Below are 16,667 nucleotides of genomic sequence, written 5' to 3' on the forward strand. Positions count from 1 at the left end.
AGACTGAAAGAAAGTGAAGACCAAAGCAAAGATCTTTCGCGGAGCCGATTTGACAGTTTTACGTTTAATAATTTTGCCCTTGTGCACACTACTTTTTGACTTAATGCACATATTTGGGCACCTGCGCATGTGGTAGAATTTAGAGGGAACACTGACATGGTGTGTGTTTTGCTATAGACGAGGCGAGTTACTGTACGTTGTAACTTATATTTTTATCAATCTTGTCATTTATTTAAATAGATCGAATAAAAAGATGGCTTCAGTCAAGCTGTATTCCTCAAGAAGTTGACGATCGCTTGGTGTCGCCACTAGGTCACTGCTACCGTTGTAATATGCCGCTTTACTGGAGCACTTTCGTCCATTACGCTGAGTCGCTGCTGTTTGGTGTTGAAGTTTTACACACGCTTGCGTATTTTTGCAGTGTCTCTTGTGCAACTGCTCTGGGGTGATTAATCATATTCAGTGTTGTTTTAATGTACGTGCAATAAACCTAAATATATATATAATATATATAAATGTTTGTTCCTATGTTTGGTAAGTTGGGGTTAGCCCTAACCCGTTAACTATCGTTCTTTACTGCAGCATGTTTTGTCAAAAAAATTCTTACTAGGACACCGGATCGAGAACTTGCATGTATTACGAGCGATCGGCAACACAAAAAATAACGCAATAGAACATGTAAAACAGAGATAAAATATATACTTTTAACAAGCCTGTTACACTAACTGTATAGCGGGGAAGGTATTGATATTCGCTGGACATAGATTAAATCAGAATAGATGATGTCGGAAGAGTTGACGGCAGAATTACACATTACTGGTTCTTATAAATAAAATTTGGTTGATTAATACAACTTCGAACAATTTTTTTATAAAAGTTTTGTTTAAGCACTACCAAATCGCTGCGAAGGTCTCAAGACATGAATGTTTATGAATTTCGACTTCTTTCCGAATGTAGCGAGTACTGACCCCCATTCATGCAGTGACTACTGCCTCTTCATTCATTGGTAAAGCATGCGCAGTGTTTTGCGTAGTTGTGAGAGCTCCTGCTTTCTCTTAAAAAATAATAAATAAATAAAAATGTAAATCTTTAATGTTGGTTATGGGTTTTGATTTACCCTTTAAAGATCTATGTTCCAAACTGGTCAAAGCTATTAAATGATTTGACAAAAATGTAGTATTTAGATTTTAGATACTTGTGACAATAGTGCTATGGCTACGCATCAATTTAGACATTTCGTCGGTAATCTCGTTATGTACAAGTTTTTCTGATTAACGCAGTTTGATGTTTAGACTTTTCGATTAACGCAGTATGATGTTTAGACTGGTCATATATTATTAAAGCGTTACAGTTTTAAACTAAAATTAATTAACGCTTATAGGTTAAAGAAGACGCTTAAACAATCTATTTAATCTTCGGCTATTCTAAACATAACGCTGTTATGAAAGTATGCGACTGGTTATCGAGTTAATGCCTTTCGCTGCGTTTCTAATTGACCTACCGAGTCGGCAAGCAACTTTTTCTGCACCGCAGCCATTTCTTTATCCAGGTCGTCGGTGACGTATTTGCGCTGCGTGACGTGCGTCTTCTCCACCTCCGACACACTGCAAGTGCGGAATATATCGTGTCAGTTTTTATAACTCATGAAAATGCTTTAAACTAGAGGTTCTCAAACGGGGGTCCGCGAAATGTTTTCAGTTGGTTGGTGAAAGTTTCCAAATTTATTTATAATAAACGTCGTCCGTAACACAGAATATCTATTTGCTTGCTTCAATGAAACCTGTATAACGCCTTCCTACCTCTTTGCGTATTGTTCGTGCAGTTGTTTGGTCGACTTGTAGCGCTGGTGCTGCACTGTTTTTACTTGAGACAGAAGTTTTAGCTGCTGGTTGAACAAACTCTGTGTACAATATTTGGTATCATGCTTTAAACAGAAAAAGGTTTGCATATAGCAATTTTGTTTCAATTTTATAATCAGTGATAGAAAGTTCATTGTGCATAGATTCGCCAACCGACTTCGTAGTCTCCTGACATAACGCCAGTCAGCCCATGAGCATGAGTATTACAGACTATCTAAAAAAAGACTGTCGCGCGGCGTCTAATATAAAACATTTCCATTAAATAGGGGTGAATATATCTCGCCTAGAGCATTAAGTTTACTGACATTTATTTTTTCTTCGTTTTCTTTTGACTTGCTAATGTCGGCTTCCATTTGCGTCATCACGCCAGTGATGTGTTTGTCGAACTCCTCGAATAACTTGTCGCGATCAGATTTCTAAATAAAGGTTAATACACAGAGAGTTTATTAATAGCCAAACAAGATAAAACCATTGAATAGTCAGCAAGGATAAATTAGTCATGGTAAGATTTGTCTTGAGGGCAAATATCAAATTTTGAGATTGAAAGGAACTCCCCAAAGAACTGAGCAAGTTCATACACCTTTTATCATGATTTAGGTTCGTTGCCCCTAATTTTACAGAAAGTAAATTACATTACAGCAAATCATGGAAAATAGGGAAAGTAACAGTTAAATTTATCACATTTTGCACACTTTAAAAAAAAACTAACACGTTTTCGATGAACCGTTTTAGATACATATTGGCGTCTGGTTTGCGAACTGCCTCTTGTTTAAAAATATAAGTGAAGTTTTATATTAACCTGTCCTTCCACGACGGAATTCATCTTCGCGATGGATTCCTTGCATTGCTGTGCAAATGTCTCCATTTTACGACGTTTTGCGTTAATGGATTTCTTTAACTCCGAACCGAATTGCTGCAGCATTGCATTAACTGGACTGGAAAAAAGCCGTTAAGTTTACTAACTGGCAAACCCCGTTTTAGATCCATAAGACAAATCTATGTTTATAAGACTGATACTTTTCGAGCAAGGTTTTTAAAATGGGTAGAATACCCACCAGCCTACCGTATTTTTTTTGTATTAGACAGGCTTAATCGTCTAAATCAGTCGTTTTCAAATTTTTTTAGCTGAGCACACTAAAAAAATTCGCAAATATTTTACAATTTTTCGAGGCACACTAGTGTACCGCGGCTAATAGTTTGGGAATCACTGGTCTAAATGTAGTCTTCTACAATTTGACGAAAACAAGGGAAATACTTACGTCATAACCAGTTTATAGGCGCCAATGTCAGAAGACAATTGTAACATTGATGCGATATAAAATCTAGAATTTTTGCACATAAAACAACTAAAACGAAGATGTGGTCACATAAATTCAAATATATACTTTTATAAGCACGAGTTATTTGAAAGGCAGGACAAAACTTACTCATCTTCTTCTTCACATTCATCTGACGACTCCTCCTCTGTATGTTCCACTTGCTTCGGGGTCTTTCGTTTACCAGTCTTGGCTGAATTGGCTATTTTGTAACAAAAAATGTTATTTCTGTCCAATTCACGAACAGCAGTCAAAATTTTCCATGGCTGTCGTTCTTGGTACTTAGTCAACGGTGTAAAAGTGGCCAAAAAATAATGAAAAACATAACGTTATGTGAGAAAGACTGTAACTAACACAACATACTAAACCGTTAATTTTTTGTTGTTAGCTGCTGTACATAGGCTTACCAAACAACAAACAAATCGAACATTCAAAAACGAACGAGCATACCGTATTGATTGCAATTCTAAGGAATAGACTCAATGATATTTAATGATTTATCACAGGCCAATACACCCTAAATAGCGCAAAAGTTGACTGACTTATTGTTACAACTTAACAGGTGCTAGCTTTTTTTACGAAATTTAAGTGCGCAATATACCAAAAAAGGCGTGCACACAATTTTCTTCAGAAAAATATCGGATGTGCACCTGCCATAGAATGTTGCCTGCAAGCCGTGTACCAATTTTAACTTACGCTTGGGCTTGGAAACTTCTAAGGGCTTTACTTCTTCCTCTGAAAAGTCACACACATAGTCTTGCACTTGTTTCGCTGAATACTTTCGTGGCATATTGCGATATTTGTTGTTCTTAGATTGTAAAAATAACACAGATATAAATGTCTTTAGACGCGTTTAACGAAAAAAGTTTACAACAAACCAGCACAATGGCGCCGAAATTGTTTCTCGACAACAACGAATCTGGTAACCGGATTTTGAAACTTTAATATCAGTAAGGTAAAACCGTTATTAATCGGGACATGGGATGGCCCATAAATACAAGAATGCATAACGACTTTTACAATGTTTCTTATGTCAGCAAAAATGAATTAAATGACCATTTTTTTGTCTTCTTTGAGAATAGATATAGACGCTATTAAAAAAGGCTGGCCCCTATACGTTTTATGTCACGCCTCTCAGTTGTACTCTGGTGCAAAACTTAACCTCAGATATACTATTACCGGTATGCAAAAATAAAATCTGTTTTTGATTCATAGCGACTCAGTCGATATATTGGTTACACAATAGTGATAAATTTCTAGGCTATGTCATGTAAAGTCAAATATTGTTCTTCTTTCTAAAATTGGTCGGCATTTTTGAGGTCCACATCTTAGAATATTAGAGTTGTTGTTTTTAAAAAAAATGTGACTTCCGTCGCTAATTTGGGGGATTTTTAACCAAGGAACAAAAGTAAATGCCAACCCATTTATTGAATATTACCCTTAATTTCAAAATAATCATTGTAGTTTTAGGAGTCTTATTTTGGGTGGTAGAGCGATAGAATCCCTGTTGATATTCCAACTTCTTCATGTATAAAGCATGAGTCAACTTAACAGAGTTATCTTTTAGGTGTTGGTCTGACAGTCACAGCTACATTAACTAACTGCACATGCTTTTTTTCATGTGAAGCGAATAAACTCATAAAAGTGAAAGCATAACAGCAACCAGTCAAAATAGGACATTGAAGTAACATGACCAATGAAATGTTGAACCTATTGAGTGACATCTTAATCCCACCTGGAGGCGTTCTCCCAGATAACTACACTGAAGTAAAGTTTGAACGATTTATCAGTTGACAAGCATTGCTGCTCTTACTCTGCGCGTTTCAGTTTCACCGTGGAGGCCCAATGAAATAAACTTTTATCATCAATTTTTTTTTTCCTATTAAAACATCCTGATATTTTGTATTTATCCTTAATTAACAATTTGCTTACCTCGTAGTTTCAGTTTTATATTTGTTACCAGGGCTGGGGAGCCGGAGCCGGAGCCGGAGCTGGAGCCCGGAGCTAAGCATTTTCTCTGGAGCCGAAGCCGGAGCCATTGTTATTATTGTTTTTATCATGTTTGTCATCGACGTACGCTTTGGGTTCATAAATAAAATAACACTATATTCTCTCCACGCCGGAATGGCTGGATCTGAATTAGATCGAAAGTTTATGTTGTTTTAAAAGTTCAATACGATACAATGGTCATATTGCAAAGACGTAATAGATGCACGCAAAAGCAAAAAATGCTAGATAATTTGGCACAAATTGCAATTTATACATAATCTTAGTCCACACAGCGCTATAGGCTGTTGAGTGTTGATGATACATGACACACAGAAAAATGTAAAATATTACACCGGGTCTTCAATCGTAAAATATTTGATTGCCATAATGCAAAACATCCTTGCGTTTGCAAAGATAAAGTTGAAAAAAAAGTTTGGCTACACTAACAGCAGCGTAATAGAACGGGAGAAAATGCACCAATGTGTGGCGGGGTGATTTTATTGCGAACTAATAAAAAAACTTCCTGTAGTTGGGCCACGTTAACCTATACTATTAACAACAGTTTACAGAAGTGCCCTGGTATAAGTTTTTATTGGCACTGTTGGTAATTTTCAACTTTAGCTACACAACGAACTTCATTTCAGAAAACTTTTATGTAACATTTCGGTAATTGAATATAAAAACAAGTTTCCGAAGTCAACAACTTAACGTTAGCAAAACTTCATTGCAGATTTGATTATAACATGAAATTATATTAATATAAAAAGAGCACATAAACATTTAAAAGCAGCTCATCGTTTACCTAAAATGAAAAGCAGCTCTTGAACTAAGTAAGAGTAGCATTGCTAACCGTAGCAACTAAAATTAAGAGGTAGTTGCACAATATTGGCAAAGCATATCTACTTTATACATTTTTTTTTAATATTTTAGAACAGTGACAGTACGACACCGATAATAGCAACCAGAGCAACAAACGGGTTTTTCAACATCCAAGAAGAAAGTGGTTTTCCAGAACTAGTCGTTTCCTCAGAGAGCGGCGGAGTAACGATGCTTGCAGTGGTTGGGCTTGGGTTAGCTGCGTACATGGAAAGGGTCGTTATTAACATGCTATCACTCTTAAAGCTGAAGCAATTTGTAGAAGTTTTCTCTAAAATTAAATTATTCTTCGTCATATGAATTCTATGATCGCCGAGACAAAGATTATTTAACAAAGCCAAATGAGCTTGAGGATAGGCATTGAGCAGTTTATTGTTCTGTCCAGTACACTGGGGTATGTCATTCTGCTTTTACGGATCTTCATTAGCTTCAACAGTATGTTTATATTGTTGACAGGACTACAATTATTGAAATAAATTACGCTTGTAGGTGATATATACTCAGGGTGAATAATAACGCGTTACTGGCAACTCTTTTTTATACTAGAAGTCGAATTTTTTACACTCTTACCCGGCCTATCGTTTGAAAGAAACAATGTTGATTGCGAACAATAAAAAGACAAGCGACCATATATCAAATAAGTGAAAGCCAATGCAGGAAAAAATTCCTACCCTTTAGTTGCGCCCCATATCGATCCAGAAGGGTGAGGATTACCCCATTTGTCCACCCGAAGCCCTTCTGTACGTCGTACTCACCACCTGCGCCAGGTTCAGGGTCTTCTTGCGTCACATCGTACTGCCGAACGTAAATGTCACATGTTAATATAACATAACACGTGAAAAATAACTTGGGGAACTGCTACGCTGTTTATTCGAGACAAGTGGGTGTGGTGTTGCACGAGTTTTACGCAGGCTGCATCTTATAATTTTATTTAAATTTCGTGCAACTTTTTAGTGACGCTGTCAGATATTACAAAATTATTATTTGAAGCTTGTGTTAGACATTCTGCTGAGTGCTGAGTCCAGACCTAAACATAGTTAGAGCTTTTTAGATTTCCGAAATTAGTTTAGAAATAAAATTACTGAATTCGCGAAGGGCAGAAATTAAACTAAATTCTCTTTGTATCTTTTTTCAATTTCTTAGTTTCAGTAAAAATGCATTTTTTTTATCTTGAGAATGTGAATACGAAAAATTAATACAAGAAATGTTTCATGATAACGGATCGGAGTCGATATTCGACAGAGACATAGAGCTTTACACTTCGGACGTTAAATTTCTTAGAAAATATTACTATCGTTCTTATCAATTTGATCAAATTACTAACCTTCTCGAACATAAAGTTGGTCTTCTCGTAGACGCGGTAGTTGCCCTGAACCCACTTCTGCGCCTGAACCAACGCCTCGTCGCGCAAAAGCTGCGATGAGCTGTTTGCGAGTCCCTCAATCACCATATGCTGTAAAACGAAAATGATAAAAAATATGTTTTGCAATTTTCATTTTAGATTTTCAATATTTTTATTCAACAAGTCCGGGTAAAAAATTAAAGCGAAATACAGTAAACTTTAGATTACCACGAGAGGCGGCCAAGCGTTGGGAAAGTCCCACTGTTCTTTGCTGTCGTTCAACGACGTCGGAATTCCGCCGGGAAAGTCCAAGACACCAGCGCCCTTAAAAATGGACAACTTTAGTTGGGTGGGAGAGCTGAATATGTGTTGGCTTGTTATTGCTACCTGCGTCATACCTTGAGATATTGGTAGAGTCGCATTTCGCGCTCTTCGGCGTTCACGCTATCGGGAAAGCACCGCGTCCAGAGGGGATTGACGTTCGACGCGAAATAGTTTCTGGAAAGTTGAAAGAACTCAAAGTTTGTCAGAAACCAGCAGACGGTAAGTAACTCAACAAAGCCTTTATTTTTATACTTTGTGCCTTAAAATATTTTACAGGTAATCTTTTAAAAAGTTTTACCCTTTGTTGCATTAAAAGGGCAAATAAACACATTAATTACATAAAATGAACTGTACTTGTTTAATTCGCCGGTACGAATAGAGTGATCGAAGTAAGCTCCCTCTGTTTCGCTCCACAAAACTGCTTCTATAGTTTCCACTCGCTTGGAATACTGACCCTCGTAATATTGAACCTTGTCTTGTTCGCCTGAAATCATAAATTAAGGTAAAAGCTGTTAAACAGCTCTAATTTTCGGATGAGAAATAAATCGCTATATATCTACCTCTTTTAAGAACTAGGAATACGAAATAAGTGTTTTACAATTATATTTTAGAGCTCTATGATAGGTTATTATACAACTCAAAACAGATATGTTAATTTGTTTACGTTAAAAATAAATTATATATTAGAAAATTTATTTGTTGAGTTTAAACGCAGAGAACTACCGGTGGTTGTTTAGACAAGAATCAAGCATTCAATATTATCGAGTGTTAAAATTGAAAACGTGATTTATCTACCTAATTAAAGATGTAGAGAGCTTTCTTTACAACCCGTAAAAGGTTAAGTTCATCTTTTTTTATGTTTAGCGGTGATTTCCAACTACCATCAAGTAGAACTTGTATTCAAATTAATATATTATTTTCTGAAAGCCTAACAAAATTTGGCTTGTTTCCTGTAATGCCTCCATAAAAAATTTAAATTTGACCAAAAAAATTTCTAGAAATTTTATCTTCGTTTTTAATCTCTTCCTGTCATAAAAAATACAAAAAGTTATTTTACCTTCTGTTGCATGATAGTTGGCCAATATTCGTTCGCACAGCGCTAATACGCTGTTGAGGTCAACCGGTATTACGTCACGTGTGCACAACTGACCAATCACGTCGCGATTTGCATCGAAATCAGGACCTGTTACGATATGTAATCACTTACATAACGAGAACTTTGTTGAGCTTACATAACGAGAACAAGATTCAAACTATCAATCAAATGTACATATTAATTAGAAACAAAATCGTTCGACGTCTCTTGCACGTGAAATCTTTCATACGAGTGTTTAAGCTGACTGAAGAGACTCTATTTTGAGGTCAAATGGAAAGATTTAAGTGAGACTACAATATAGATATAGGCAAATGCGTTAAAGTCGAAAATGAATTTGCAAACTTAAGGCAGTGTGTTTCGCAATGGCACCGGTGCATTTAACCAGGAACAAGCGTAAAATTGAGCTTGGTTGCCTGCCCATCTGGTCGAGAAATCCCAGCCGGACTCGCAGGCAGATGTGATGTGCGTCATTAGCGTCCTTCCATCGTCTGAAAGTGCAACAAAGTTTTTGCGTCAGGTCAAGTCGCTATTTCTGGCCTGCGCGGTTACGTCGAAACGACGGCGTTGCACAAAGAGCGCAAGCAAAGACAAGCGATTTAAGCCCAAAGGTTTGAACCAATATCCGGCCGGGCGCAGGAAGCAATGCGAAAATTTCCCTGAGCTATTGTTTCTTCGCTCGATAGAGATCCGAATCGAAAGGGTTGACTCACACGGCAGGGAAGTGATTGGCCTCGAGTTGAAGCAACTTAGGCCACATTCGCTTTTAAATAGATTGTTTTGATGGCGTGCGTGCGTGATGACGTTTGGGTTTACAATTAACTTGAGACAGAGGTCAAGATTGATTCTTGTATCAGTCAAATCACCAAGAGCTGGCTCGCAGTAATATAAGGGTAGCCTTGTGCTAAACGATTTTGCGAAATTTAAATTTTAAACTAGTAAGCGCTACTACGGAATGTACAGCTAAAACATTAAATTGCCGCAAACATTGTTCCCTGAAAAACGATGGTTAGTTTTAGGAAAAATGACTATACAAAAGTGCGCAATCGACTAAAAACAACACCAAAGCTTTACATATACAAATCACGAGACAACAGCTATGACACCAATGTCACCCCCAATTTTAACATAAAATTTTTTTTTTTTCTTTTGACTCACTTTATATATACCCTTCTGTAAAGTTGCAAGCTTATTGCCCAGAAGAAGATTACCCGTATAGGTAATCAAAACGTCGGCGCTGAATACATATTTGTCAGAAGAACCCTCTTATAATTTAAAATAAACGTACGTCGCTAGGGGCAGTCAAGAACCTACCAGGGGAAAGATCTTTGATGACTTCTTTATCCTCCCTGTAGGACTCCGGCCGTGGTTCATTGACGTCGGAAGCGTAACGGTTGAGTTTGTACGATTGGCCAAGTTTTTCGACCGTGACGCTGCGTTCATCAATCCAAAAAGAGTATTCTTTGTCTAAGGTTGGAAGGGCCTGACGTAGGAAATCAAAATCACCTGCGCAGAAGCAGTAAACAATTCTTAGGGATTATAGTATTCAACAATAAAACGAGTTTCGGCGTAAGGCCATACTCACCCACTATTATTATTATTTTCCTATGTTACACAGATATATTCTCCGCGCGATTCTTTTTTGGCTTTTACTATGTTTAAACACAACAGTATTTTTCACGCTATAGAGGCGCATATGCGGTCATTTTAAATATGAGCATAATTACAGAAAGTATAACGGTGCTATTCAAATTAGAATATTTACTTGAATTAAATTTTACCCGCTTTAATACAGTATTTTTTGTTGCGCACTCTATGAAACCGTGGTCTTGTAAACTCAGAATCATTAAAGTTGCGTTTTTTGCCCACGTAATCTGATTAATTCAATTTTATTCAACTTTGCAATAAGACCATTATATCGCCCTAAACACCTCTCTTATTTTGACAGGATAAACCACTTTTATGTTTTGGCGCTTCGTGTGAACTTTTGATGTGGTTTCTGTATCGCTGTGGGGTCAATTGCCATCACAACTTATTTCCCTAGTCATCTTGACAAAAGCTATTTCACGCTGATGTGTGGCTATCAATCACGTACTAAATTATGACGCTGTTGCCGCCCCTCTGTGCCACGCCCCTTCTGACGCTAGATTTAGACAACAACGTTTTGGATGTACATTTGCGCAAGAGTTCGATCGAAAAGGGGAGATTTTTTAAGCTACTTGGATCCTAAAGTCATGTTATGACGTAACTTTATAGCTTTATTTCGAAAAACGTTTAACGCCACTTCCCCAAAATTCCTAGATCCGCCCCTGCCAATTAATACCTGTCGCTTTCACGTATTCGTGAACCATCGGAGTTAGGAAGGGCGGCTGGCTTCTCCTGCTGTAGTAAATCCTGGCACCGTTGGGCACGAATCCGTAGGTTTCGACGAGGTCGAGCAGGTTTTGCAGGATTCCCTTCACTGTGTCCGCCATCTCGCTCAACAAAAGTCCGCGGATCACCCAGTAAGTGTCCCTGGGTCAGCAAAACGTGGTTAGGCATACTACACGACCTGAACTACGATTACGTGATGTACAGATTTGCTGCAGTTTGCAAATAAAGGCCGTCTTCCAGTCAACTGAATCGGCTTACGTTTGTCTTGAAAAAACGTGCTTTTTTCGGTTTCTTACCGGATTTGTTTTAAAAACATACCTGCAACATTAAGCTATTGGAGACGGCTTAATTAGACCTAGCTCATTAATTTAAAATAACAAGATTTAACTTGTGACTTCAGTGTCGAAAGTTTGTCTCAAAAATAGCTTATTAGACCGAAACGACTTATCGCTTTAGGTTTTGAGAGTTTTCTGGAAGGGAAACATAAATAAAATAACACGACATGGCAGTCTTTTTCAGGGTTCAAAAATGCCCCAAAAAATGCGATTTAAATATAAACAGACATTTATGCATCTTGTGAACTGTGGCGTCATTTTCATACATCACGTATGTTGACGACATTTTTACGTAAGAGAACAATTAATTTATTAGTCAGGAGAACCTAATTTTTTTCAACGGGTATAACAATATTAAAACATTTCATGACATCATTTAATGCATGACGCCATAGTTATATAACAGTGATTATTGACTCAAGATATCTGTTTAAACCCGGAAACCACTAAATTCTAAACGTGAAAAACGAGTCTCGAACTTGAAACGACTTGAAGTAACAAACGTTAACTGTCAGCACTGCTTGTTAGTAAACCATGCATATCGACAAAATAAAATCCCGAGTCGCTCAAATACACATTTAACTACCTACAATTAACTACCTACCAATAGTAGAGTTCCCGGAATCTGCCCCCAGGTACGATCACGGGTTTTTTAACTGGAATTAGGCTGTACAAGTGAGCGTTGGTGGCGACTTTCTCAATCATTTCACGACCAAGCTCTTTCCACAGGTCGTTTAGTTCAATCGCCCACAAACGCAATTGTTCATCTCCAATCTTGTCCAGAACAGCCGGACTGAAAAGAAAGACTAATGTAAATGGAAAAATATTTCACATCTGCAAAAATAAAATAAAAAAAAGAACATCTGGACAGATAAAATTTCTTTTTCAAATATAGAACAAAAGAAAATATCAAATTTAATATAAATAAAACACATGGAAAAGTCGAATGCCAAACTAACAGACATAATTGTTTGTAGATTATACATGATTTTGCCCATCAAGTTGCCCTCTGACACTGTAATGTCCTGTTCCTGTCATAGTTTACCTTTCTTTCCAATCAGCAGGAGTCCAATTAACAAATTCTGACCCTGGGGGTGAAAAGTGTTGGTCTACAAATTCCTTCATCACATTGTCAGTGATATTTCCACCAAGGGTGGAGTTGAGCTCAACAAATGCTTGTAAAACTGTATCTGGCAAAGAAGTTATACATAGTTAAGCTACTTTTTTAACTATTCAGGTTGAGAGATAAAATTCCTTGACATCACATTATAGCTTTAACTCAAATGTATTTAAAATATATGACACAGAACATTTAATTTTTAAAGTTAATGTATTTAATAGCAGATTTCCTGATTTCAATTTCAGTTATTTAAAAAACTGCTAGAGCTACTTGGCAATAATGAATTAGCCGATAAATTTGCAGCACATTATTTCATCCTGCCATTAAATAACTATAAATCAGATGTTAAATTATATGATACCAACCAGAATCATTGTTAAGCTTCATATCAACAAAGGACTTTGAATCATTATATATAAAGGCATCTTGTGCAGCATCCAGTAAAGGTCCATAGCAAAATACTTCACTAAACAGACAACTTGTCTCAGGGTATTGTTCAATATATAACGGTAATCTCTCTTGTAAAGACATACCTTTTGCAAGCTGGAGTAGAACTCTGTTGTCCGATAACAAATAAACATAAAATATTGAAAACCACTTCAAGTCTCATGATTCTATGGCATAAGTTAAAAAAAGCAATGGTTAATACTAGCTACTCATGAATTGAGTCATGCAATCACATGCTATTAAAGAGGGCAGTTCACAAGAATAGCGTGCTGAGCAATAATGCAGTTAAAACGCTAAAAGGGAGTTGCATACAGTTCTGTGATTGGCTAAGCAAAATGAGAGCAAACAGGCTAAGTCAACAAAATTAGTGAAACTCAAACACTGTGATTGGACAATTGAAAAACCCTTTTGATATACAATTAAACCCTATATTGCAGTGTAGGTGTACAAATATATTACATGAACAGATTGATTTAAAACTAATACGCTACAGTAAAACTAATTTATGGAGTTATTTTAAGCATGGAATACCTAAATATTTATATTTTGTTTTATCACCTTAAATGGCAGTTAGTATAGCCAACATACATTGCAATTCATTTTCATTTTACATGCAATTCATGCAAGTCGTATTTATATTTACTACTATTTTATAATACAAAGCACTTTAAACTTGTACTAGATTTATTTTTTGATTTCTAAACTCAGTGTATAAAATAGTATGATATTATAATATATTGAATAATATTTACAAATATAAACATGTTTGTGACATGTACATAATAAAAACAATAAACACTGTATTTATCCATTTTCATTACATATCGTTTACCTTTGATGCAAAAAAGTTCCGCTCTAGCTCAATTATTTTTGAAAAGTTCTCATACTGCCAGGTGGGTTGGAAGTTTACTGAATGAACTTTTACCGAAGCCAGGTTATTTTAAGGACTTTGAATCATTATATATAAAGGCATCTTGTGCAGCATCCAGTAAAGGTCCATAGCAAAATACTTCACTAAAAAGACAACTTGTCTCAGGGTATTGTTCAATATATAACGGTAATCTCTCTTGTAAAGACATACCTGTTGCAAGCTGGAATAGAACTCTGTTGTCCGATAACAAATAAAGATAAAATATTGATAACCACTTCAACTCTCATGATTCTATGGCATAAGTTAAAAAAAAGCAATGGTTAATACTAGCTACTCATGCATTAAGTCATGCAATCACGTGCTATTAAAGTCAAGCTGACATGCCTTTTTTTAGAGATTACCTAGAAGAGGGCAGTTCACAAGAATAGCGTGCTGAGCAATAATGCAGTTAAAACGCTAAAAGGGAGTTGCATACAGTTAAGCATCTGTGGTTGGCTAAGCAAAATGAGAGCAAACAGGCTAAGTCAACAAAATTAGTGAAACTCAAACACTGTGATTGGACAATTGAAAAACCCTTTTGATATACAATTAAACCCTATATTGCAGTGTAGGTGTACAAATATATTACATGAACAGATTGATTTAAAACTAATACGCTACAGTAAAACTAATTTATGGAGATATTTTAAGCATGGAATACCTAAATATTTATATTTTGTTTTATCACCTTAAATGGCAGTTAGTATAGCCAACATACATTGCAATTCATTTTTATTTTACATGCAAGTGGTATTTATATTTACTACTATTTTATAATACAAAGCACTTTAAACTTGTACTAGATTTATTTTTTGATTTCTAAACTCAGTGTATAAAATAGTATGATATTATAATATATTGAATAATATTTACAAAAATAAACATGTTTGTGACATGTACATAATAAAAACAATAAACACTGTATTTATCCATTTTCATTACATATCGTTTACCTTTGATGCAAAAAAGTTCCGCTGTAGATCAATTATTTTTGAAAAGTTCTCATACTGCCAGGTGGGTTGGAAGTTTATTGAATGAACTTTTACCGAAGCTAGGTTATTTTCAATTTTCATAATCGTGCCTACCAGTCGGCAAAAAGAGTGATCTACAAACTTTTCTCTGTTTTCATTGTTGATTGCGGACAGATCAATGAAAACATAATTGGCACATCCTTGCTCCGCTGACATTAGCACAGCCTTTCCGCCATCATGAGGAGTGTAATCTTCAAACCAACCCAAAAGCATCACCATTTGATTGACTGGCGCAAGCAAACTAACCTCAGAAACATGTAGCATTTTCATATGGTCCGTGGCCATTACAGCTTTTTAAGTGAAATCGAATTACCGTATTAAAAAATTAAAATAATAGACATATTTTTTGTTATTTAACTTGATATTTAGCTGGTAATGGTAATACATTTATTTGGTTTATTGTTTTATTTAAATCATCATAAATCTGTAATAATGCAGTGGTCTACGTTTCTTCGGTATTTTTTGGTTTAATAATGGATAAAATTGGCTGATTTGCTTTGAGAGCAGCTTGTCATTTTCTCTTATGAGATAACAGCTGTTTTGGCTTTTGTATATCTCCTCCACAAACAGTGACATAAGATTTTTAAGGCTTAGAAAAGCATGGGAAGGAAACCATACCCAGGCAGCTATATGAGATTGAGTAGATTGGAATAACAAAGTCAGTCTTATGACTACCACTGGAGTTTTTTGATAAAAAATAAATAGAAATGTTTGCCAGGAGTAGGGCTGTAAAGCCGGTTTGAACAACGCTAGTATAGGATGTATGAGTTGGCCAAAAAATCATATGTTTACATCAATTGACGTCACTGGCGTATTTTTGGGCAGCATACGTATGCCAAACATATTTGGCCGAAAATCACTGAAATGCATTTGGGACCATCAATAGTAAATGGAAAATATTCCACCTTCACGATTAACAGTTTGCGGCCCTATCGACTCCGAACTTGTATGCACAGCTGTGAGAGCTGCTGTATGTAGCATTTAACATGCAAGAATACTCGATTTTGCCTAATTTGAATTGACTACGCACGTGACCGTTGTCCACTGACGCGTGGCCTAGCGCTGAGCGCTGAACCGTGTATTTTTAACGTTTCGCCGTTTATTCTATTTTATACGTCTTACAGACTATAGCGGCCCGAATGCCTGCTTTACCTTATCGTGTACTTCTGAGATCATATCTACTGAATGAAGTGACTTTGTCTAGAGTTCAAGAAGTCAAGGACAAATATTTCAGCGGCCTGCTCCTTTGGAGTCAGATACAAGGGCGTGTAAGCGACTTAGGCAGCCGTCGGCTGTAGTCTTGAGAGCCAGCGCCTTGTTACATGTAACTACACACCTACAGTCCTACGTTCGTCGAGTCTCGAGTCATACTCCGCATTACTGTCTAAAAGACGCCATCCCATCCATAATAGGCAGGGGCGGATTAAGGCGGGGGCTAAGGGGGCTGCAGCCCCAGGCCCACCAAAAAATAGGCCCATACGCAACAATAAGACCAACCGACGTTATCTCTGTAAAAAACTGTAAACGTGTAAAGTTATAATCTAGAGCAGCGTTTTTCCGTTCGCCAAAACGTTTATTATAGAAGTTTACTTAAACACACAAAAATATTAGCACTATACTATCTACACACCTGAAAAGCTAAACCGTAAACA

The 16,667-nt window shown here is 36.5% G+C and overlaps 2 protein-coding genes across 2 annotated transcripts; both read right to left on the reverse strand.

The window, feature by feature from the left end:
* Nucleotides 1-1,000: 1,000 nt before the first annotated feature.
* Nucleotides 1,001-3,965, reverse strand: LOC146167579 (synaptonemal complex protein 3-like). The gene is made up of 7 exons (XM_083386075.1): nt 3,872-3,965; nt 3,287-3,377; nt 2,659-2,794; nt 2,165-2,275; nt 1,800-1,900; nt 1,502-1,604; nt 1,001-1,054 (listed from the first exon to the last, which is right to left on the reverse strand). Exons 1-7 carry the CDS (start codon nt 3,963-3,965, stop codon nt 1,001-1,003), a joined length of 690 nt encoding a protein of 229 aa, XP_083242201.1.
* A 1,335-nt stretch (nt 3,966-5,300) lies between these two features.
* LOC146167580 (trehalase-like) lies at nt 5,301-14,925 on the reverse strand. The gene is made up of 14 exons (XM_083396051.1): nt 14,156-14,925; nt 12,993-13,093; nt 12,553-12,697; nt 12,112-12,300; nt 11,123-11,313; nt 10,114-10,305; nt 9,216-9,290; nt 8,764-8,889; nt 8,061-8,190; nt 7,781-7,880; nt 7,611-7,706; nt 7,365-7,493; nt 6,712-6,835; nt 5,301-6,239 (listed from the first exon to the last, which is right to left on the reverse strand). Exons 1-14 carry the CDS (start codon nt 14,230-14,232, stop codon nt 6,091-6,093), a joined length of 1,824 nt encoding a protein of 607 aa, XP_083252177.1. The 5' UTR covers nt 14,233-14,925; the 3' UTR covers nt 5,301-6,090.
* Nucleotides 14,926-16,667: the final 1,742 nt, after the last annotated feature.

The sequence above is a fragment of the Ascidiella aspersa genome, chromosome 1 (assembly GCF_963924565.1).
Source record: "Ascidiella aspersa chromosome 1, kaAscAspe10.2, whole genome shotgun sequence".
NCBI classification, from domain to species: domain Eukaryota; kingdom Metazoa; phylum Chordata; class Ascidiacea; order Phlebobranchia; family Ascidiidae; genus Ascidiella; species Ascidiella aspersa.

Excerpts from the sequence above, each read along its gene's own strand:
- LOC146167579 (XM_083386075.1), bottom strand. The coding sequence starts at position 3,965 with ATGCCACGAAAGTATTCAGCGAAACAAGTGCAAGACTATGTGTGTGAC. Across the intron at positions 3,378-3,871 it reads AGAAGTTTCCAAGCCCAAGC|CCAATTCAGCCAAGACTGGT; the intron begins GTAAGTTAAAAT and ends GTTACAAAATAG. Across the intron at positions 1,901-2,164 it reads AAAACGAAGAAAAAATAAAT|AGTTTGTTCAACCAGCAGCT; the intron begins GTCAGTAAACTT and ends TATTGTACACAG.
- LOC146167580 (XM_083396051.1), bottom strand. The coding sequence starts at position 14,232 with ATGAGAGTTGAAGTGGTTATCAATATTTTATCTTTATTTGTTATCGGA. Across the intron at positions 12,698-12,992 it reads GAAGCTTAACAATGATTCTG|ATACAGTTTTACAAGCATTT; the intron begins GTTGGTATCATA and ends CTTCTTTGCCAG. Across the intron at positions 12,301-12,552 it reads CCTGCTGATTGGAAAGAAAG|TCCGGCTGTTCTGGACAAGA; the intron begins GTAAACTATGAC and ends CTTTCTTTTCAG.